Here is a 24,230-nt window from a genome sequence, read left to right on the forward strand (position 1 = left end):
AGTAGGGCAGCGCTAAGGCGGCAGACGGAAGTCTTGTTGGCCGTGGGCGGGGCTTGGCGAGCCGCGGGCTTTACGTTTGCCTTTTAAAGTGCAGACGGCGCCTGAGAACCGTTGAAGCTGAGGAAACTTCACAGTTATTTTGTGGATGACGCGGGCACAGCAGGACGGAAAGGCGAAACATTAAATTTTAGAAGAATAAAGATGTAGCGCAAAGACTGAAAAGCACGGGGACGAGGTTTTCAAAGTGCCAGGGGCCGGGACGTAGGAAACCAGGAGGCGTCCCTCCTGCTGTGTAAAAAGAACCCTTAACTCACCGGAGCTGTGACGTAGGCTGGAAAAGACGAGATTACACCTCAAGGAGTCTAACTCGAACTCGAGTCCTCACTAGGCATTGCTGCCTCGGTATTTATTGAAAAATTAATTAAATAAGTGGATTATACAGATGTAGAAGAATTACTGAAACACCGGACTGTTTTGAAGTCATCTGCATTTCATGTGCATGAGAATAAAACGGTTGTAAATTCCAGTGATAGTTAAATCTTTGTTAATTGTGGATTATCCATTAACTTTTTTTTTTTTAACTTTGGACCAGGTTTAACCCTTCAAACTATCCTGATGACAAGTTCATTAGCTAAAATTAATTTGAGCTTTGGTCTAAAGGAAAACACACTAGGAAAATAAAGATGTAAAATAACTTTATCAAGCATTCTAAAACCAGAAATTACTTGTAGTTTTTGAGTATTACCTGTGTCAGTATCCTTCATTATAGGATTATAAACTATTAGTATTCTTCACAGGGGATTAGTATTGAAAGGGTCTTCTTGAATTACATACAACCTTTTTAATACCATTTTGCATGGAAGATGGAGAATATTTAGCAAGATAGATGCAATGGGTTAAAAAGAGGTCACTGGGTTAAGGAAAGAATGGGAGGCAAATAAGCAGTGAAGTAGTACACAGACTTTCATCCCAAAAAGCGTATCTGAGGTAGGAGGTAGACAGGCCCCTGGGCTGGGCAGCTGGTGTCTGTCAAGTGTAGAAAAACTGAAGCTTTGTCTTCCCCACACTCCAAGGACAAAGCTAGTTGCAGAAGCTGAGCTCTGCTGGAATAGAGATAAGACGACCATTTCTGAGGTCAAGGAAACTTCCTGACTGCACAGGTGCAAAGAGGCTCCTTGGAGGTAAACACAGGAGGCAGGGCACTGATACTCCACTAGTCTCGTGGTGCAATCCATCTTTAGCAAAAAGTTGCGCTTGGACCTTAGAGCACCTCATCTCTGGAGAACAGACCGGATGTGGGGAAAGAAGAAGACGGGCCAAAGGAAAACAAAGACCAGGAAGAACTGTCCTATAGAAGTGATTTAAGGCACCTTTACTGTGCTCCTGCCCATTAGGGAGGACAGCCACACCCTTTCTTTCTGTGTGTATTTCTGCCTTCCTCTGTCTTAAACTGTCTCTGTGCTCCCCCACTTGTTATGCTGTATCTCTGAAAGTAAACTGTGTACCTGTATTTAGTTTTTGCTTCCTCAAAACATTTTTGTTCTCAAAGGAGGCCACAGCCAGGGGGCACTTCACTTCTTGCCTCTGGCCCCTGGTGCTTCCCCTGCGGCTCAAACAGTGAAGAATCTGCTTGCAATGCCAGCGACCTGAGTTCAGTCCCTGGGGTGGGAAGATCCCCTAGAGACGGAAATGGCAACCCACTCCAGTGTTCTTGCCTGGAGAGTCCCATGCACTGAGGAGCCTGGAGGGGCTCAAGTCCCGGGGTTCGCAGAGTCGGATACGACTAAATGACTAACACTTTCCATTTCACTTTCTAGCCCCTGGTGGACTAGCAGCTTGGATTCTGGGTTTTTTATTCAGGCTGCCCAGATTTGATTCCGGGGCAGGGAACCAAGATGTCTCAGGACCACTCACTGTTGTCTTTCTGAGATCATATCTACGGCAGCCAGGGGATCAGGAGCCATTGGCATCAACACAAACAACAACCTTAAATAACTGAGAGCATCATGTGATTTCCTGTTTTGGTGGAAGGTCAAAAGTAGAGGGGAACTCACTTGGGAAATGGTATTTAAGTAAATAAATCTCTTCTAGGAAACTATTCATATTTAGTTCTCTGAAAACTTTAAAATTTATTAATGACTAGAATGTCAAATCCTAATTAAAGAAATGCAATTTCCAATATAAAAAACCAAACCTGTTACTCTATAAATGAACTCATATAGACTGCCAAGATATACTAAATGTAGAAAGTAACACTTTTGTCCTTGTTTACACTGTGTACATGAAACAAACATATCCTGAAAGACATAAAATATCCTATCACCTTTAAGAAAAAAGAGCAGTAGTTTTAAAATACTTAAGATGAGGCGAAAAGGCCTCAAAGCATTAGGTTTTTCAAAGTCTGCTATCCAAATACTTAAAAAAACACTTTCTTATATCCAGCAACTTTAGTCCCAAAGAAAAAACTTGTTCTTTTTAAGAAATGGGTCTTCTTGAGTTATAAACTTTGACACCATTTTGCATTGAAGATCGAGCATATTTTGTGAGTAGTGCACCAATGGTTAGCTTCTCTCCACACAAATCTCTGTGGGAATGATAAAAAAATTAATGAACAAAATAAAAAAAATGAACATCACAAATAGTCTAGGGAGCATAACATGATATTCACAGCACTAGTTCTTTATATCTTTCTCCCCTAAGTCCACCTTTCCAACAAACATAAGGGTATGTATTTGCGGGAGAAATAGGTGTAAAGAGAGGTTACTAAGCCATAACTGAACTAGATATATTACACGTATATACTATCAACAACCTTCATGGTAAGAGTATGAGTCATGTATTACTTAACCCCATGTTAGATATAAGAAAACTGAGGCTGGGTAAAGAGAAGAGAGAGGCCCCAAGAGGCCCAGTGAGGAAGTGGTAGGGTTTGTTAGTGGATTTTGGGTCAGTCTGGCAAGCAGTGACTTCAGGGTGACCTTCTTAGGAATTCTGACTTTTCCCAAAATGTTTTAAACTTAGGCAGCAGGAAAGAAAGAAGGTGGCCATCAGAGAGGAATGCTTGCCTTACAGTCACAGGAGGGATCACAGCAGACTGATCCTTTGAGTGCTGCAGTGTGCAAGAAGAGCAGAGAAGTGATTCTAGACACAGCAGAAAGGAAGAGAGATGACACATACCCTGCCAACCAGATCAGTACTCAGGCAGAATGACAAGAGAAAGGGTCAGCCAGAACTTGAGAAAGCTGGGAAGGAAGCAGTCATCAGGGAAGACTCAAAACAAAACAGAACTGAAACCCTAGCTACCTGCTAGAAAAAGAACAATCCTCAAAATCCATCTGTAATAAATTACTTACTGAATATATGGAGCAATATCTTCTTCTGTCCACTTCTCTCTCAAAGAGAACAGACTATTGAAACGTTCCTGATCCCCCTCAGGTAAGTCTTCTGCTTTCAACAGAAATATGACTTCCGGTCTTGACTGTCTATCCACCAAGGCCAAACCCTGTAAGAAATGAGAAAAAGGAGAGTTCAAGTAATGGTCTAATGTTAAAAAAAAAAAAAAAAGACTCATTCTTTTACCTTATGTTGAGCTTAACCCGAGGTATTTAAAACCTCAGCATCGTGAAGCTGAGCAGCTTACCTTTTTCATAAAGAGAGCACCTCTGAGCAGTCACTTCCCTTCCCTTCTAGAATCTGCCTTTTACCACCACCAGCCTAGTGAAAAGGCTCTAGTTCTAAAGCTCACTGTGAGCTGTCATTGCCGAGCCCATGGGCCCTTTATTGGATTCCTCTCACTAGCCCCCTTTACTTCATTAGTATTGATCACCTCTTCCTCTTTAAGCCTGCATCACAATTTCATACCTTTTCTCCTGACCTGATGTTTTAATTCCCTGGGACCCTAGACCACCCCTCTAACTGTTTCACTGGCACTACCCTGGGTAACTGCCTCTAAACCTGTGACTCCATCCACCACTCACTTACTTGCTAATGACTGTAATATTTGAACTCCACCTCAAATCCTTCATCCAAGCACCAGACCTCTTCAGCTGAACTTATATACGAACTCATTGTGCCTGCTGCCCAAACCTGCTCTAAGTTCCACTATCCCAGGAAGCCTAGGAAGTGAAAGTTCCAGTCGTGTCCGACTCTGCGACGCCATGGACTATACAGTCCACGGAATTCTTCAGGCCAGAACCCCGGAGTGTGTAGCCATTCCCTTCTCCAGGGGATCTTCCCAACCCAGGGACTGAACCCAGGTTTCCCGCATTGCAGGTGGATTCTTTACCAGCTGAGCCACAAGGGAAGCCCAAGGGAAACCTAGTCACAAGGGAAACCTAGGCATCAACCTAACTGTAAATGGGCCCAAAAGATCTTACTGAGGTGACAAATGTTCTAAAACTAGACTGTGGTGGCTGGAAACTCATTAAATTTACTACAAATCCTTTACAAACGGGCGGACTGTGATATGTAAATTATACTTCAATTAAGTGGGGTTTGTGGGTTTTTTGCTTTGTTTTTTTAAAGGATTTTTGTGATGGATTGAATGTGGAGTGCACTCCTAAGGTAGGGAAATAAATTGTCTCCATATTCGGTTCCAACACAGGCTTCCTTTCACCTCGTAACCTGCGGAGTCATGGAGGGAGTCACGTCGCCCCCTACCTTCAGCTGATCCAGTCTGGTCATCATTCCTTCGGGAACACTCTGTTGCCATACTTCGTGAAACTCGGCAAGATTGAATTTCACTGCGTTCTGAAGTAGCATCTGTGCTGTAGCTCTGCATATCTTATCTGCACTCAGTTCAAAATAAACTTCACCTAAGGACAGGGCAGCAGACGGCGTCACACTGTCTTCTGAGCTGTACCACCGTCCCCTTTCCCTCGTTGCAAATTCCCAGAAGGAATCACACACAACTCATCTCCCAGTCCCCCGTGAGATTTGAGTTTTAACAGGAAGACATTTCAAAAGGCATGCCAAGTTTTACACACCAAGTTAAAACACCCATTAAAATACTCTCCCAATCTCACCTTCCTCTGTGTATCTCTTTCCATAACATTTAAGACAGTGTTCAATCATTTCCCTGAAAAATTTTAAACGCTTATTTGAAAAGTTTTCACAATTTTATGCATTAACTTTCAAACACTATTGCTAACTATAAACTAAGATATAAATCTGAAATACTGGGACTTCCCTGGAGCACAGGTTTGATTCCTGGTCAGGAAACTAAGATCCGGCATACTAAGTGGTATAGCCAAGGAACTTTAAAAAATAAAAACTAAAATACACTGGAAAGCTACGATGTGCCAGGCCCCATGTTAAACGTCTTTATACAAATCATGTGAGCATACATTTATTATAAAATAACATATATAATTATTTATTTATATTTTTAATGGCAGGAAAAAAAGTGACACATTTATTCACTCCAGTGACCCAAATTCCCAAGTCCTTTTTAGTTGTATATTTTTTAGATTTCTATGCGATATTAATATATAAAGAGTTTATGCCCTGGGTTTGGTCCTACCCTGGATAATAATTTTCTTTCCCTTTAAGAAAATCTGGAAGGATGGGGAATAAATACTTACTCTGGCTCCAATGGTCCAAGTTCCTGAAGGCATGTATTCAAAGGAACTTTGCTAAAAGACCAAGATTCGGAATCCATAAGCTGAGTTATATGATTCAGAAGTTTCATCTCATAATCAAATTCGAGAATCCTCCAATAACCTATAAATTCCCAAAGTTACATTTACCAAAGAACATTCATTTTAATTTAAACATACTTAATTTAAACAAATGAACTGACTGATAAGACTGATACAGTAGCAGTATACTCTTGCCCACTGCAAAAAAGAGACATGGTAAGCCTTAGCTTTCTTTATAAACAATGCTTCTGTTTCAGCTTTTCTCCCAATCGTGGCAAACTCTGTCAAGGGAGGTCAGGTGGTTTTTAAAGGGTACTTTCCACATGACCAACATTTTGACTTTTTTTTCAAGTGCTTTAATCTTCAATTATCTCATAATAATCTTGTTCTAAATGGAAATGGGGAAACTGGCAGCTGGTACGGCCATTTTCTCAGAAGGTCACACAAATGAGTTGAAGGTCTTGGGCCGGATATTCCACACGGTGACTTCTGCAGCAGGGACTGGCATGGTTACACCCTCCCGCCAGCCACCTTGGAGAGGCGGTCTCGTGCTCATGAAGAAGTCCAGTTCAAGGACTTCCCTGGTGGTCCAGTTGTCAGGAATATGCCGTGCAATGCAGGGGATGTGGGCTGGATCACTGGTCGGGGAACTAAGACCCCGCATGCCGAGAAGCAACTAAGCCTGCACGCCACGAGAGAGCCTGTGTGCGCCGACTGCTGAAGGCCGAGCAGCACAGCTGGAAAATCTGCCCCACAGCGAAGGATCCCGTTAAGAGGCAGTGAAGACCCACACGCCGCAAGCAACTAAGGCGCCAGGCAGCCAAATGGAAGAACAAATATATTTTTAAAAAGGAAGTCTAGTTCATTCACGAGATAACAGACTCAGATACGATGTGGACCAGCAGCAAAACAGAGGCTGGGTGTCCAGATATATTTCCCAATTCCTATGAAAGATGACGAAATGCCACCTTGTGACTGAAGGCACTGCCAACACCCCTGGAGAAACGAATCAAGTGCACACCCGTCATTCCCAAGGGAGAATGCTCCTACTCTTATTCTGAATAATCATGGAACATTCCATGCTAAAACACGATATTTTTAACAAAAGCAAAATTCCAAAGTTTTGCTTTGTTTCTTTGAAATGTGCTTGTTCCGAAGCAAAATTGAAAAAGAAAACTAGGAAACAAATCTATGCATCCCCCCACCCCATGCACACACCAAAATACTATCCATTCCCATGCAATAAACAAAAAATGCAGAGGGCTGCATTAAATCCATTTTTCTATTCTTAACCTTAATATTCATGGTATCCCTATACCATAGTAATTAGAAGCAGGCATCCACAATTAAAAACTCAAGGAACCACAACAAAGAACTAAGTGCTTCCAGTTAGTTCTAAAGTTACGTGCAGCTGCTTTACTCAGCCGAATTGACCACAGAAGCTAATCTCGCTTGGAAGATCGTGAGTAAATTGAAAAGCGCATCCACCAAACAAAGCCAATTTCCTCCTTCCTAACACATGGGTGCAGAATTAAGCTGCTTCGCTGGGCAAGTTTGAGAGGGGTGAGAAATGCACACAAACATCTCCTCAAGTATTAATGCAGGCCCAGACGTGGGGGGTGGGGAGGGGAGGGGCTGGGGGGGCTCCCGCTCCACCACTCCGGACCAGAAGAAAGTCAGAACGTTGCAGAAGATTCTGCTGGGCTACTCCATCAATCTCTTGCCGCTACTGCTTTTACACAGCTTTATCGTATAAACTACTTCACACTTAGGCAAAAGCATGTTGAGTGATCACAAGAATAAATGTATCTTCCAAGCAGTTTGGAAATACAATGAGTTAATTCTGAACCAGGAGTTCAAGTACCTGGTTTGATGCCTCATCCTGTCACTATCTCGACATGGAGCCCTGGACCAGTCTGTTTCCCTTCCCAGGCCTTGGTTTCCTCACCTAGTAAAGACAATGAAGGGCACAGACGACCTGATATCTAAGACCTTTCCTGATCAAACGTGGCTCTTCCATTACCACTTAGTCCAAAGGAAAAGGCCTGTAAGGAGCGAATAAAGTCACTGGTCAGAGACTGACATCCTTATTAAAGGTGATCACATGGAGTCTCTGCCCCACACCCCAGAACACAAATATCGTCATCTCTAAGACCAGAAGAGGACTAAATATACAGCATGCAACAGCAGTAAACATAGGGAGATATACAAAACCCCTCTCGTATTATACCCAACTCCACCACTGTTGGTAACAGAAAGTAACGCTACCTCCAATTTCACAGGCATTGAGAACTCGTAACTGAGTCATTATTTCTTCCTCACTTGCCTGAATTTGATCAAGCAAATCTTCAGTCGTATACTGAAACAAACAAACAAACAAACAAACAAAAAACGCATTTTAGGACAAGAATTTTTTTCAAACATTGAATTTTGAGGGAATAAATACATAGGACAGGTAAGGCAATATTTATAGCTTAATTTCTTTAGTTAATATGTAATGATAACTAGACAAAATCAGAGAATATCTTAGAAGAAAACAGCAAATCTTTGTGATGTTGAATGTGGCAATTGTTTTAGATATGATGCTGAAAACACAAGGAATAAAATGTAAACACATTATGTGGACTTCATCAAAATGAAAATCTCTGTACATTTACCACAATTTTTTTTATAAAAAATCAAGAAAGTGAAACAATAACTCATAAAATAGAAGAAAATATTTGCAAATTTTATCTGTCAAAAGAGCTTGTGTTTAGATTACATAAAAAGCCCTCCAACAATTTAATAATAAAGTAATCCACCTGAAAATTGGCAAAGGAGTTTCTGTATAAACATTCTATATAAAGCCCATAGAGAGTGACCACAGGACCCATCAATTTCACTCTTTAGTGTATGTGTGTCTATACATATTCAAGAAAAATTAAAACATAGGTTCACTAGACACTTGAACATGAATGTTCACAGCAGTGTTATTCCTAATAAGCAAGTAATCAACAACAACCAAAAAGCAGAAACTACCCAAATGTTCATCAACTGATGAATGGATGCATAAAATATGGTATATCTATAAGATGGGGTATTATTCAGCAATGAAAAGTAATGGATGAACCTTGAAGACAGCATGCTAGGTTAAAGACGCCTGCCAGAAAAGGCCACTTACCTGATTCTATTCATACAAAATACCCAGAAGAAGAAAATCAAGAGACAGAATGTAGATTACTGGCTGCCTAGGGCTGAGGTGGGAGAGAGAGAGGAGAGAAAGGCGGGACTAAGAGGTCAAGACTGAGGGGGGAGAGAGAGAGAAAGGCGGGACTGAGGACTGAGGGGTCAGGGCTGAGGAGAGAGAGAGAGAAAGGCGGGACTGAGAGGTCAGGGCTGAGGGGGGAGAGAGAGAGAGAAAGGAGGGACTGAGGACTGAGGGGTCAGGGCTGAGGAGAGAGAAAGAGAAAGGCGGGACTGAGGGGTAAGGCGGGACTGAGGGGTCAGGTCTGAGGAGAGAAAGAGAAAGGCAGGACTGAGAGGTCAGGGCTGAGGGGGGAGAGAAAGGCAGAACTGAGGACTGAGGGGTCAGGGCTGAGGACAGAGAGAAAGAGAGAGAAAGGCAGGACTGAGGGGTCAGGGCTGAGGGGAGACAGAGAGAGAAAGGCGGGACTGAGGGGTCAGGGCTGAGAAGAGAGAGAGAAAGGCAGGACTGAGGACTGCAGTCAGGGCGGAGGAGAGAGAGAGAGAAAGGCAGAACTGAGGACTGAGGGATCAGGGCTGAGGAGAGAGAAAGAGAGAGAGAGAAAGGCAGGACTGAGGGGTCAGGGCTGAGGACAGAGAGAAAGAGAGAGAGAGAAAGGCAGGACTGAGGGGTCAGGGCTGAGGGGAGACAGAGAGAGAAAGGCGGGACTGAGGGGTCAGGGCTGAGGGGAGACAGAGAGAGAAAGGCGGGACTGAGGGGTCAGGGCTGAGAAGAGAGAGAGAGAGAAAGGAGGGACTGAGGGGTCAGGACTGAGAAGAGAGAGAGAAAGGCAGGACTGAAAGGTCAGGGCTGAGGAGAGAGAGAAAGGCCGAACTGAGGACAGGGCAGTCAGGGCTGAGGAGAGAGAGAGAGAAAGGCAGGACTGAGGACTGAGGGGTCAGGGCTGAGGAGAGAGAAAGAGAGAGAGAGAAAGGCAGGACTGAGGGGTCAGGGCTGAGGACAGAGAGAAAGAGAGAGAAAGAAAGGCAGGACTGAGGGGTCAGGGCTGAGGGGAGACAGAGAGAGAAAGGCGGGACTGAAAGGTCAGGGCTGAGGAGAGAGAGAAAGGCCGAACTGAGGACTGAGGGGTCAGGGCTGAGGAGAGAGAGAGAAAGGCAGAACTGAGGACTGAGGGGTCAGGGCTGAGGAGAGAGAGAGAAAGGCAGGACTGAGAGGTCAGGGCTGAGGGGGCGCAGAGAGAGAGAAAGGTGGGACTGAGGGGTCAGGGCTGAGGAGAGAGAGAAAGGCAGAACTGAGGACTGAGGGGTCAGGGCTGAGGAGAGAGAGAGAGAGAGAGAGAGAAAGGCAGGACTGAGGGGTCAGGGCTGAGGGAGAGAAGAGAGAGAGAGAAAGGCGGGACTGAGGGGTCAGGACTGAGAAGAGAGAGAGAAAGTCAGGACTGAGAGGTCAAGGCTGAGCGGGGAGAGAGAGAGAGAGAAAGGCGGGACTGAGGACTGAGAGGTCAGGGCTGAGGGGAGAGAGAAAGGCAGAACTGAGGACTGAGCAGTCAGGGCTGAGGAGAGAGAGAGAGAAAGGCAGAACTGAGGACTGAGGGGTCAGGGCTGAGGAGAGAGAGAGAGAGAGAGAAAGGCAGGACTGAGGGGTCAGGGCTGAGGGGGGGGGCGGAGAGAGAGAGAGAGAAAGGTGGGACTGAGAGGTCAGGGCTGAGGAGAGAGAGAGAGAGAGAGAGAGAGAAAGGCAGGACTGAGGGGTCAGGGCTGAGGAGAGAGAGAGAGAGAGAGAGAAAGGCAGGACTGAGAGGTCAGGGATGAGGGGAGACAGAGAGAGAAAGGCGGGACTGAGGGGTCAGGACTGAGAGGGGGCAGGAGAGAAGGAGAGAGGCGGGACTGAGAGGTCAGGGCTGAGGGGAGACAGAGAGGCAGGACTAAGGGAACAGCTAAGGGGTAGAGTTTCCTTGGAGGGGTGATAAAAATATTCTAAGCTTCATCAAGTTTATGATCGCACAGCTCTGTGAATGCACTAAAAGTGTTGAATTACACACTTTAAAATAAGCAAATTGCTTGGTATATTAATCAGATCTCAATAAGGCGGTGACAAAGAAAAAATGTCAATCAGTTGAACTTCTAGTACAAATATGGTGGAAGGTGGTAGGGGACACAAGAAATGAGATTGACAAAATATTGATAAATGGTCAACAGAGTCAACTTATCAGTCTTTCTGCTTTGGGGTATGTGTGAAATTTTCATAATATGAACATTAAAAAGAATGTCACCATTAAACAATGTCACTATAGCTCTATTATTAAAATTCCAATTAAAAAATGAAAATAACAGTCTTACTTTTAAGTGACTGGAATCCTTTTCTTTTTCACTGTCAGGTCCTTCATAGGTATTTTCCATCAAAAGTTTCTTTAACTTCTTTAGTTTAGGTCTACATCTTCTTAATTCCCAGTAATTGTTAGTAAAACCAAAGATCTAGAGATTACAAATACATCATAATCTTTCAGGGGCCATCCTAAAAGAAAACTTCATACAAAATTTCATCCAACACCTTTATCCTCCATTATAAGCAAGAAAAGGGAGCCAAGTCATTCTGCTTTCTGCCAAGAAGGTGCTCATCCAGCCGTGTGCTTGAGATGGCTACACATCTGCAGGTCACATCTGTTTAAACCTCAATCAAGAAGACACTGCCAACATAATGAGAATGGATAATTAAGTTTCTTCCATTGTCGTTGTTGTTCAGTGGCCAAGTCACGTCCAACTCTTTGCAACCTCATGGGCTGCAGCACACCAGGCTTCCCTGTCCTTCATGATCTCCCAAAGTTTGCTCAAACGCATGTCCATTGAGTCGGTGATGCCATCCAACCATCTATTCCTGTCACCCCCTCCTCCTGTTTTTCCACATCTCAAGTGTATTCTGGAAACTTAAGAGTGTGCCCAGAAATGAATGACCAGGAAGGTGCCAATTCTGCAAACCAGGTGGAAACAACAGAGAAAGAATATATTTAGGCTGAAAAACAGAAAGTAGAGACATTATCATAGTCTTCAAATTATGCATAGATATTAAAGTGAAGAGGGGGCAGTCTTGCTCTGTATTGCTCATGATGCTAAAATTAAGCAGATGTTAAAAAAGAAAGACTTCTATTCAATGCAAGAGCTTCCACTGGGTAGAACAGCAACTAATTCCTTACTGGACTTGAGAAACAGTGAGAGGCCTGTCACTCAGATCAAGTGATAGCGGCTAAAGGACAGATAAATTGCTGTTATCCTTCTCTTCAATCTCCAGGATTTGCCCAATCAACATCAGCATGTAGTAGGTGCTCAATAATTGTTTCACATGAAAGAAATGGAAAAAGGCTGAAATGGATTCTCTCTGGGATCCACTGTAGCTCTAAGACGGAAGGGCAGGGGATGCATCCACTCTCAAACCAGTAGAAGCCGTGACTGACGAGACAAGGTTCAGAGCCTGGCGGAGATGCCGCCGGGTCTGAGCAAAGCTCAAGGACCAAAACAGAAAGACCACGGAGCTCGCGCACAGTTCACAAAGAGGCACCCTGCCCGCTGGACCCAGCACACAGATGTTGGTGTGTGCCTTCGTGTTGAGGGAGAAAAGGAAGTTTAGTATGGACTTTTAATTAGCTGCCAACATTGAAAAATAAGGAGATTTTGCCCCCTAAAACCTAAATTTTAAGCTTCACTTGGACAAAAGAAATCAGGTCTGGCAATGCTGGGCGGCTTTCCCACAAGGCCAAGAAGCACCAACCTACCTGCCTGAGGCCTGTGCACCCCAATCTGTCACAGACCCCCATTCCCTATCACCCCCGAGCCTGGGTACCCACTGCCATTTATCAATGCCAGTCTGCTCTGCTCAGGTGCATTCCTTACCGAGCCTTTTTAAGCTGAAGTGCAACCCAAAGATTCTGAAACTCTGGCTAGCAGATCTCTGTTAAGTTTTACTTGGTCCCAGAACACAGAACTCCGGTAAGAAGAGCTCAAAGGTACTCACGGATGTTTCTACCCTCTCCAAAACACCCACAAGACAGGTAAAAATAACATCTTTTCCAAAAGGATGAAAGTCAAAATTTATAGCTCATTACAATCAAAGACATAACTCTACAGAAACCAAAGTACGATATTTACTGGCAGTTTCTCTGTTCTAGCAATATCATATGAACCACTCAAGTGTCCCAGTATTTTCCCTTATTTCTATTCCAATTCTGTTTTTAGGAAGTAGTTGGTTTGAAGTTAATCTAATAGAATTAAGGTGCTTTGACTATATATGTGTAACTATCTAGCCAGGATAGAAACTTTTGTTTGGTATTTGCCATCAGTAGTCTCCAAAGTAATTAAGAATTTCTTATACATGGCCATAGACAGTAAAGAACTAAACCAACTTCAAAGGTGAGAAACACACACTTCCCTCAAAAACATATTTTCTCATTTCCCTACGTCAACTAATGCACTAGCTATAGTTTGAGGGAATCACCTTTCAAAACCTATCCACAGCAAAACTCCCTGAAAATAGGTAAAACTTTTAGAATGAGTCACCTAATAGTAAATTTTCTATATTACAGAAAACGGTCAGCTTATCTGGGACTTAAACATCACATTGGGAAAATAAAGACAACTTTACATGACTCCAAACAAAAATAACGCTGAGAAATTTCCAATTTCATCAGAGAAATTTTCAGATTCTCTGTGATTATACATTTCACACCTCCAGTTTTTTTTTCTTTTTTTTTGGCCTCATTGCATGGGAGATCTTAGTTCCTGAAGCAGGAACCGAACCCACGCCGCCTGCATGGGGAGCACAGAGTCTTAACCATGGGACCACCAGGGAAGTCCCATACCCTGAGTTTTCAATTAAAAGCATGTTGTCTTTTTCAAATAAGTCAGGAAATAGAAGACAGTACCTCAGTGTGAATAATGTTACAGTGTGTTTCTTCCATCTTCAGCTGCTCTGGAATTTTACAACCAGGAATAAAAAGCAACATATTGGAAGTGTCTGCTACTTTCAAATCGTACGTTTTGTCTTCACTGCACAGAACAGCCTGCTCATCCTTATCACCACGAATCACCAGACTGCAGGAAAATGGGGGAAAAAAATACATGACTTATTGAGACACTAATGGCCAGCCTCATTACACATAGTTCCAAAACCCTCTAGGTTTCCAGAATTTAAAACAGAGTCTTGAGGCTATGTCTGGCCCCTCCTCTCACAGGGCCCCCCACCCCCACCCCCAATGATGGGCTCCATAGCGTAAGGACTGGGCCAATTGACTCACTAAGGAAAAATAACTCCATACAGGCAAAAAAAAAAAGCCAAATCCAAAGAGGCCAAATGTTACCACATGGCTTCTTTGTGTAAACCGCTGGGAAGAGTATCCGTAACCTGCAGTCAAGATGTCACAGCTTTCTAAAATCCCTAAAGCAATACTTTTCAAACTTATGAGTATGCATGTGAGAGAACCCTATTAAAAAGCAGGTCAGGATGCAATTCGTCTGGGATGGGACATAGGATTCTGCATTACTAATAAGCTCCCTGATGAGGACTATGCTGCTGGCCATGATACCCACCCAAGTGGTCCTTCCTGTTTTGGCCTGAGCAACCCCTCACCATCAAATAAGCACATCCTGGCCTAATCATCACCTACGCTGCAAAGAAACTGGGACCTTGAGAAAAGAAGGCCACAGTGCTGAAAGAAAAATATGCAATGGGTATGTTTACAAACTAGAGTAAAGGATGTCTCTGACAAGGGATCACAGGTAGAAAAAAGCAAGAAGAAGGAAGAGGGTAAGGTCAAAAGTGAGAAGGGGGAAGGAGAAAAATAAAGGACGAAGATAATGGAGATGACAAAAACAGAGTTGATTCTAGCAGTCTTCCTTGTCTATATTTAATCCTCCTGTACCAAATTCACTTCTTTTAAATAAGAAATAAAAACTGTGAACTAAAAGACTGAATTAAAAAAAAAACAACTAATCCTTCATTTAAGTGAAAATAAAGGGTTTTTTTATTTAAAGCTTCCTGGTGCTAACAACATTCAAGAGTCCCAAGTACCTACTCTTAACATATATGTCCACACTGCACCATCTCTTTCAAATATTTTGTTTAAAACAACAACCCCTTCCCTCACCAAAAAATAAAAAAAAAAACCTTTTTAATACTCCTTTTCATTCTGGTTTTTGCCAGCTAGATTAACTATAACTGGACAAAGCTGGTGCTCACACCTTAAGTCTTTTCTCAAAGTCCTGCCAACTCAGCTGGGATGAAAACCCACAGTGATGTTTCTCCCGCAGTTCCCTGATAGATCCTTTACTGCTAGCATCTGAAGACTAGCCTATAATAATGTTCGATGAGTAAAGTAAGAAAAGTGAAAGACAGCCTAAAGGCGGCATAATTTAAAAAGAAAACATTTATTTATTTAACTGCACCAGGTCTTAGCCGCAGCATGTGGGATCGAGATCCCTGATCAGGGATTGAACCTCGGCCCCCTGCCTTGGGAGCGCAGAGTCTTAGCCACTGGACCACCAGGGAAGTCCCCCAATTTTCAAAAGCCTACAAGATAACAAAGGTGAGTCAGTCTAGTTGTGTCCGACCCTTTTAGAGTCCATGGTCTGTAGCCCACCAGGCTCCTCTGCGCATGGGATTCTCCAGGCAAGAGTACTGGAGTGGGTTGCCAAGCCCTCCTTCAGGAGATCTTCCCAACCCGGGTCTCCTGCATGGCAGGCAGACTCTTCACCACCTGAGCCACAACTACACAATAAAATACAGGTGTGAGAGGAACAGCAGTGCAGAAGAAAGTTAAACAAGAACCCTAACTCCTCATGCTCAGGGGCTGCACAAAGCTGAGACAGAGAATGGACTTCTCCTGCATGTTTTTTAACCCATGGTCTTGCAGCAAATGTGTAGGGGACCTAGAATTAGAAAACAGCTTTAGATTATCAGTAGTGACCCCAAGCAAGTTGGTTTTTCGTTTGGTTTTTTTTTTTTTGAGGGGCTTCCACAATTACCAAATCTGTTTTAAAAAAAGTTTTAAACCTCTCCCCGCAAAGTCCTGGGTAAAATAAACCTAAGGAGAAGGCGAGAGGAACTCTGTAATCTACAATGCTGATACCATCACCGGGCGTCACGGTAAAACGCAGGCGCTCGGCGCAGGGCCTGGGAGCGCGGTTCTGGAACAGCCCCCGACTTCCGCGGACGCCGCTTCCGGACTCGCGCCCGCCCGCAGCCGCCGGCGCAGCGCGGGCTCCTCTCTGCGCCCCCCGCCCCCGGGTCTCTTCTCCGGCCCCCTACTCGCTGTGTCCCCGCCCCGGCCCTGTCCCCCGGCCCCCTCTCTGCACCCCCGTGTCCCCCCACCTGCGCCCGGCGCGCAGCTGCGCGCACAGCGCGGGCTCCAGCTCCAGCAGGCACACGTCGCCGGTGGCCGCGGGCCCGAAGCGCAGACAGTGCGCGGCGGGCAGCAGCTCGGCCGCGTCCAGCTTGGCGGTCTGCAGCGTCGCGTCCACCTCGGCGCGGGTCCTCTCCATCGCCGCCGGGGGCCGGGGGGGACCGAGCCGGGCCCCCGAGTCGGGAAACCGCGCGGGAAAAGCGCGCCGCCGGGAGGAGCGCGGCCTCGGTGGGCGGGCCAGGGACGGGGCGGGGCGGGGCGGTGGCACAGGCGCGCCCGGCGGTCGGGCGTGCCCGGGCGGGGCCGAGACCCCGGGGGCGGGGGGAGACCGCGGTCCGGCCCCTCCGCTGCGCCCCGCGCCCGATTTCCGCGGGGACCCCGCTCTCCTGGCCGTCGGCACAGCGGCGGGCGGGCCTTGACTTACGCGTTTTGCCTGCATCATTGCATGAATCTTTCATCACGTGAAGAGCTTCCTTGGTGGCTCGGCTGGTAAAGAATCCTCGTGCGTTGAGAGAGATGTGGGTTCGATCCCTGGGTTGGAAAGATCCCCTGGAGAAGGGAAAGTCTGCCCACTCCAGTATTCTGGCCTGGAGGATCCCGTGGACTGTGCAGTCGGACACGCCTGAGCGACTCTCGCCGACCTAAGCTTCCCCGCTTGCGCGCTGCCGCCCAGCCGGGCCGGACTGAGTGACCGGTGCCGGGCCCCAGGCCCCTCTGCCCACACTGCTGTGCTGGGCTCAGGTGGGCTCCCGATGCGCTCCTTGAGGACAGCAGACGTGACCTTCTCCGGGATGAAGAATGCGAACATCTTCCGTTGCTTGGGGGTTTCCGTTCTGAAAAGCGCCCAGAGATTCGGTGCTCCCTTGCGGGGGAACCTGGACTCTGCCCCAGGGCTGCGCTGTTGCTTCTTGGCTGTTCTCTTGTCTCTTCATCCGCCGATGCGCTCCTTGAGGACAGCAGACGTGACCTTCTCCGGGATGAAGAATGCGAACATCTTCCGTTGCTTGGGGGTTTCCGTTCTGAAAAGCGCCCAGAGATTCGGTGCTCCCTTGCGGGGGAACCTGGACTCTGCCCCAGGGCTGCGCTGTTGCTTCTTGGCTGTTCTCTTGTCTCTTCATCCGCTCCCATCCCCAGTTAGCACCTGTTGGAAAGGCCTCCCCGCCCAGGAGCTCCACGGAGTCCTGCTCCGTTTCGCTTTCCTTCACCATGGCCTGGTGCCAATGGATTGGCTCTTCTACACGTCAGGCGAGCAGTTCGGTTTGGTATCGAGATCACCCAGCGAGAGTGGGATGTGCAACTGAAGATGCCGCTGCTGCTGCTAAGTTGAGTCAGTCATGTCCGACTCTGTGCGACCCCATAGACGGCAGCCCACGAGGCTCCTCCGTCCCTGGGATTCTCCAGGCAAGAACACTGGAGTGGGCTGCCGTTTCCTTCTCCCGACTGAAGATGAAACCTCACCAAATATTTGTGGTGGAAGCCTTTCAAGATATGCCTCCCTGGAAGAAAGAACTGCACATGGTAGGAGAAACAGAATAAAGCAACGTCTTGCAAAGCACATTACCTTGTGTTTCCTTAAAAATCACTTCAGACAAGGAAGTTCTTATTCATAGCAAGATTTATTTCATTCTATGGGAACTACAGTAGCTTAGATGTTTAACATCACGTCTTTTATTAATTAAACTTTTTAGGCTTTGCTTGCAGAACAGTTCAAATTTTCCCCACTAGGGAGGTAGTGTTTCATGTTACACAGAGTAGCCTGATTTGCCATTTTCTTCTCCTTTGCTTTAGAAAAGAGAAAAAAACATCTATTAAATATTTACTGAGTCAAGCACTCCACTGTGTATCCCATACACATTCCCTTCTACTGTCCTGGAGGAGGGAAAGGCTACACACTCCAATATTCTGGCCTGGAGAATTCCATGGACGGTAAAGCCCGTGGGGTCGCAAAGAGTTGGACACGATTGAGCAACTTTCACTTCACTTCACCTACTTCATCCTTGCAATAATCTAAGTCAGATCATGGCATTCTGCTGTTCAAAATCCGCCAATGGATTCTGATCACTTTCAGAATGTGCTGTCGTTGTTCAGTGCTAAGTTATATGCCAAAGCGTTTGACTGTGTGGATCACAATAAACTGTGGAAAATTCTGAAGAAGATGGGAATACCAGACAACCTGACCTGCCTCTTGAGAAACCTGTATGCAGGTCAGGAAGCAACAGTTAGAACTGGACATGGAACAACACACTGGTTCCAAATAGGAAAAGGAGTACGTCAAGGCTGTATATTGTCACCCTGCTTATTTAACTTATATGCAGAGTACATCATGAGAAACATTGGGCTGGATGAAGCACAAGCTGGAATCAAGATTGCTGGGAGAAATATCAATAACCTCAGATATGCAGATGACACCACCCTTATGGCAGAAAGTGAAGAAAAACTAAAGAGCCACTTGATGAAAGTGAAAGAGGAGAATGAAGCAGTTGGCTTAAAGCTCACCATTCAGAAAACTAAGATCATGGTATCCGGTCCCATCACTTCATGGCAAATAGATGGGGAAACAGTGAAAACAGTGACAGACTTTATTTTGGGGCTCCAAAATCACTGAAGATGGTGACTGCAGCCATGAAATTGAAAGACGCTTACTCCTTGGAAGGAAAGCTATGACCAACCTGGAGAGCATATTAAAAAGCAGAGACATTACTTTGTCCACAAGGCCCGTCCCATCCAGGCTGTGGTTTTCCCAGTGGTCATCGGCACATCAGGCTCCCCTGCCCTTCACTGTCTCCAGCAGTTTGCTCACATTCATGTCCACTGAGTTGATGAAGCTATCTAAATAAAATAAAGTAAATATCTTAAAAATACACAGTGTGAGAGTTGTGAATTTTAGTTTTATCAGGGTCTTTATGAAGACTAGAGCCTGGGAGGTAACCACTCAACATAAAGGAGGTGGGGGAGAAGCCAGTTTATGTATGATTTTAGGAAATATGTACAGTCAAGCATAGTTAACATTAGCGTTAGCCGCTCAGTCGCGTCCGACTCTTTGTGACCCCGTGGAACATAGCTGCCAGGCTCCTCTGTCCATGGAATTCTCCAGGCAAGAATGGTGGAGTGGGTAGCCATTCTCTTCTCCAGGGAGTCTTCCCAACCCAGGAATCAAACCCGTGTCTCCTGCAGTGTCAGCCAGATTCTGATCCCCCAGGGAAGCCTACAGTCTCGAATACATCTTGTTAAAAGATTCCTGCTTGTGCAATGGCTGCAAACAGCCTCCTTGGTAGTGTATGCAACCTGTTGCCTGTACAGGTAGCCCTAAGGGACCTTGGAGACAACTCTTCCTAGTGGGCATTCATGACTGGCCTGCTGTTTCTCAATCTAGACTCCAGACAGGTATGCGCGGTGCCTTTGGAAAGCCCCAGGGCACAGTGGCCAGGGTCCACATTGGCCAGGTCATAATGTCCATCCGCACCAAGCTGCAGAACAAGGAGCATGTGATTGAAGCCCTCCGCCGGGCCAAGTTCAAGTTCCCTGGCCGTCAGAAGATCCACATCTCCAAGAAGTGGGGATTTACCAAGTTCAATGCAGATGAATTTGAGAACATGGTGGCAGAAAAGCGACTCATCCCGGACGGCTGTGGGGTCAAATACATCCCTAATCGTGGTCCCCTGGACAAATGGCGGGCCCTGCACTCATGAGCATCAGCTCTGTTCCCTCCTTAATCACGCTCATCAATAAATGCTATTTCCTGTCAAAAAAAAAAAAAAAAAAGATTCCTGCTGATCACAAAGAACAGGTGTATCCAGTAGATGATCTCAGGGCTTTTCTATGTCTGGGGTCACCGACATTCTTCCAAGATGCACATCTGACTATCTAAGGGCCTGCTCATCCAAAGCGTGGATTGCCTCCTCGAGTTTTTTATCCTGAATTCCTTTCAGGTTGCCCTGGCCGTGGTCAACTGCAGTGGGTTAAGATTTAACCCATATAGAACAGGATGGTCAGCAATGCTCTTTGTCTTCTAGATCCTGTGTCCACAGCGTCAAAGTCCTTATCAAGGCTCATAACACCCTATACAGTCTCCACCCCTCCCCCAGGTGCCATGCTGTTTCCTAAATTTACAGGAAGCACTGCTGCCTCAAGACTCTTGTTTTTAAATCAACTTTTTGTTAGTCGCTCAGTCATGCCCAACTCTTAGCGACGCCATGGACTGCAGCCCACCAGGCTCCTCGGCCCATGGGATTTTCCAGGCAAGGGTACTGGAGTGGTTTGCCATTTCCTTCTCCAGGGAAATTGACTTTATTGAGATATAATTTAAGTAAAATAAATTGCATCCATTTAAAGTGTATAAATTAAGGATTTGACAAATTTACACACTGGTGAAACACCACTACAATCAAAATGCACAGAACATTCTCAGTACCCCCAGAAGTTTCCTTATGCCCATTGGAAAAAGGACAATAAATATTTATTTAGTTTTAACTTCTAATTACTTTGGGTTTGCTTTGCTCTTCTTTTTCTATCTTCTTATAATTGATTTTAGACTACTTTACTAATATACACAGTTAAAACTATAGATTTTTCTCAAAGCTCTGCTTTAGCTTTAGTACTGTACATATTTTGAAAGGTTAACTCATTATCACACAGTTCAAAATATTTTCTAATTTTCTTTGTAATTACTTCATTGACCTATGAATTATTTAGGAGTGCACTGTATTCCAGATTGTATTTGTATTTGTGATTTTCTAGGTATTTATTCATTTTTAGTTTAATGTTGTATGGTATGGCTTATACATGGAGAATATACTCTATGTGATTTCAATCATTTTATCAGACTTATTTTATGATCCAGCTGTGACCACTATTTTTCACCTCTTTCTTTTCTTCCTTTTCTGTCTTCCTATGGATTTCTTGAAATCTTTAAAAAAGAATCTCATTATAATTTACCTACTGATCTTTTAGCCCTTTCTCTTTGCATTTTTAAAGTAATTGTCGTAGGGATTAAAATATGCATTCTTGAAAAGGGAACCTCTTGTGCTGTTGGTGGGAATGTAACTTGGTGCAGCCCCTATGGCAAACAATATGGAGGTTCCTTAAAAAATTAAAAGTAGAATTTCCCTAATGGTGAGGTGTTGTCTCAAGAAAATGGGAATATTTAGCTTCCCTAGTCCATGTTCACTAAAAGCCAGGAACACTCCCAATAAGGAGACAAACCACCCCCCTCCCCACCTCCACCCAAGTTTCCTAAAGGCCTTCTTGAGTGGCCCTTTTCCTCCAGAGACCCAGTATCATTTCAGTTCACTTCAGTTCAGTCGCCTAGTCAAGTCCGACTCTCTGTGACCCCATGGACTGCAGCACGCCAGGCCTCCCTGTCCATCACCAACTCCCGGAGCTTGCTCAAACTCATGTCCATTGAGTCAGTGATGCCATCCAACCATCTCACCCTCTGTGGTCCCCTTCTCCTCCTGCCTTCGATCTTTCCCAGCATCAGGGTCTTTTCTGATGAATCAGTTCTTTGCCTCAGCTGGCCAAAGGATTGGAGTTTCAGCTTTGGCACCAGTCCTTCTGTTGCAGAACCAAGCACCACACTCAGAGTTGGAGAACTCAGGGTTATTACGCCTGTGGGCCCAGAGGAGTTAACGCTCCAAGCTCTGACCCCTGAACAAAGGGATTACAGAATTTTTATAGACAGATTGGAGTGGGCAACACTAGCTGTTAACAGGCTGGTTTAAACTGAGGGGTTTTGCTCGCCAGGGAACAGTGGTCAAGATGGGGAGGGGGATGCCTGGCCTGGATAGGCACGATTCAGCAGGTTTGCAGGGGCTGGGTGACTGCAAAGAGCAGGACAAGCCTGAGTGAGATAAACTCCAGTTCCTAGTACTGCAAGTCCGCACTTTCTGAGACTACGTGACCTACATGATCCAGACTTTGCAAGGGGAAGGTGAGTTACAGAGGCAGAAGGAGGTAAAATTTTAACTTTTCCTCTTCACTTCCAATGAATATGCAGAACTGATTTCCTTTAGGGTGGACTGGTTGGATCTCCTTGCAGTCCACGGGTCTCTCAAGAGTCTTCTCCAACACCACAGTTCAAAAGCATCAATTCTTCAGTGCTCAGCTTTCTTTATAGTCCAACTCTCACATCCATACATGACTACTGGAAAAACCATAGTTTTGACTAGATGGGCGTTTGCTTGCAAAGTAATGTCTCTGCTTTTTAATATGCTGTCTAGGTTGGTCGTAGCTTTTCTTCCAAAGAGTAAGCGCCTTTTAATTTCATGGCTGCAATGACCATCTTCAGTGATTTTGGAGCCCAAAAAAATAAAGTCTGTCACTGTTTTCACTGTTTCCCCATCTATTTGCCGTGAAGTGAAGGGACCGGATACCATGATCTTAGTTTTCTGAATGGTGAGCTTTAAGCCAACTTTTTCACTCTCCTCTTTCACTTTCATCAAGAGGCTCTTTAGCTCTTCTTCACTTTCTGCCATAAGGGTGGTATCATCTGCATATCTGAGGTTATTGATATTTCTCCCTGCAATCTTGAAAGTGAAAGAGGAGAATGAAGCAGTTGGCTTAAAGCTCACCATTCAGAAAACTAAGATCATGGTATCCGGTCCCTTCACTTCACGGCAAATAGATGGGGAAACAGTGAAAACAGTGACAGACTTTATTTTTGGGGGCTCCAAAATCACTGAAGATGGTCATTGCAGCCATGAAATTAAAGTGTCATTGCAAAAGAAAATCACGCGGTGGCAGCATATACCAAAGTTAAGTATTTCTGACACACAAGGTCAAGAACTTGGGAATGAGCTGGACTGAGACAGGAGGACCTCAAATTTATTGGTAATGTTTTATTTCTATCGGTACAAAATGGTGGCAAAAATATTGAAGCTAGTGTGAATGATGAACACATCAGATTTTAATTTTCTTCTATTTTTACATTTAACTTTTAAAGACAACTTCCCTTCCTTAAAGGATCAACAGAAAGATCTGGACAGGATATTGTTAAGCCATCAATCTACTTCCATTCCCAGAAAGAGAATAAAAATTGTGGCAGCTGGAGACTCTAGACTTATATTAATGGTTAAGAATAATGTACATCTTTGAATACCAAGAGAATGTGTAGACAGAAGACACGAGACACTTGGGGGAGTGCAAGAAAATGGCACAGAGAAGGTGAGATTCCAGTTCATCTTTAAGATCAAGTGGCAATAATACAAGTGTATACAAAGAGGCAGTAACAGTAATATGTGTGTGTGAGTTGCTCAATCGTGTCCGACACTTTCGCAACCCCATGGACTGTAGCCCGCCAGGCTCGTCTGTCCTTGGAATTCTCCAGGCAAGAATAGTGGAGTGGGTTGCCATTTCCTTCTCCAAACAGTAATGATAGCTAACATGTTATTAAGTTTGTAGTCAACAGTATTTTTTCACAGACTTTATTCATCTTCTCACACTGCTGTTCACCCCTTTTCCGGAACTATTCAAAGTGTGGTCTGCCAGCTGATAACCCTTACCTGTATGGAGAGACACTGAGACTCACAGATATTGAGAGAAATCATTTAGAAATGTTTATAGCAATTTGACAATTTTCTGTCCATTCGCCAAACAGTAAAAAAATTGGGGCTTCTGCTTTGCATGTGTTTTAAAATTCATCTTTATTGTATTTTGCCAAAGCGCCAGTCTTCAATGGATTAAAAATGCACACACTCATATGCCCATGCAAGCACACATGTAATCCATATCGACCACAAGTCTGAGGAGCACTGGTCCGAGAGCATGAAAACCACAAGGCATGACGCACGTGAATAGGGAGAGTAGGAGCAGAAGGCTCAGGTTTAATAACTTCTGTCTGTGACAGGTGGGCTCATTCAATTTTATTTAACCCTTCCAACAATCCTGTGGGATTGGTGGTATTATCCTGGTTTTGCAAAGTGAGACGAGTTTTAGAAAAGATAATGAACTTGTCTCAGTGGAGCCAGGAATCAAACCACGATCTACAGGAATTTTCCGTCCTTTGGAGCTCCGGGATGGATCG

General features: G+C 44.9%; 2 protein-coding genes and 1 pseudogene across 2 annotated transcripts; 2 read left to right on the plus strand and 1 right to left on the minus strand.

Annotated features, from left to right (window-relative positions):
- Positions 1 to 2,102: 2,102 nt before the first annotated feature.
- Positions 2,103 to 16,634, minus strand: DSCC1 (DNA replication and sister chromatid cohesion 1). Its single transcript, XM_043483082.1, has 9 exons — positions 16,180 to 16,634; positions 13,736 to 13,904; positions 11,163 to 11,297; positions 7,908 to 7,998; positions 5,583 to 5,721; positions 5,025 to 5,077; positions 4,660 to 4,814; positions 3,354 to 3,502; positions 2,103 to 2,584 (listed from the first exon to the last, which is right to left on the minus strand). The coding sequence occupies exons 1-9, from the start codon at positions 16,347 to 16,349 to the stop codon at positions 2,476 to 2,478; spliced, it is 1,170 nt and encodes a 389-aa protein (XP_043339017.1). The 5' UTR covers positions 16,350 to 16,634; the 3' UTR covers positions 2,103 to 2,475.
- A 2,793-nt stretch (positions 16,635 to 19,427) lies between these two features.
- Positions 19,428 to 19,538, plus strand: LOC122451539 (annotated as a pseudogene).
- Positions 19,474 to 19,954, plus strand: LOC122451124 (60S ribosomal protein L10-like). The gene has a single exon (XM_043483700.1). The coding sequence runs from the start codon at positions 19,489 to 19,491 to the stop codon at positions 19,897 to 19,899; it is 411 nt and encodes a 136-aa protein (XP_043339635.1). The 5' UTR covers positions 19,474 to 19,488; the 3' UTR covers positions 19,900 to 19,954.
- Positions 19,955 to 24,230: the final 4,276 nt, after the last annotated feature.

Source organism: Cervus canadensis, chromosome 12 (assembly GCF_019320065.1).
Source record: "Cervus canadensis isolate Bull #8, Minnesota chromosome 12, ASM1932006v1, whole genome shotgun sequence".
Lineage (NCBI taxonomy): Eukaryota > Metazoa > Chordata > Mammalia > Artiodactyla > Cervidae > Cervus > Cervus canadensis.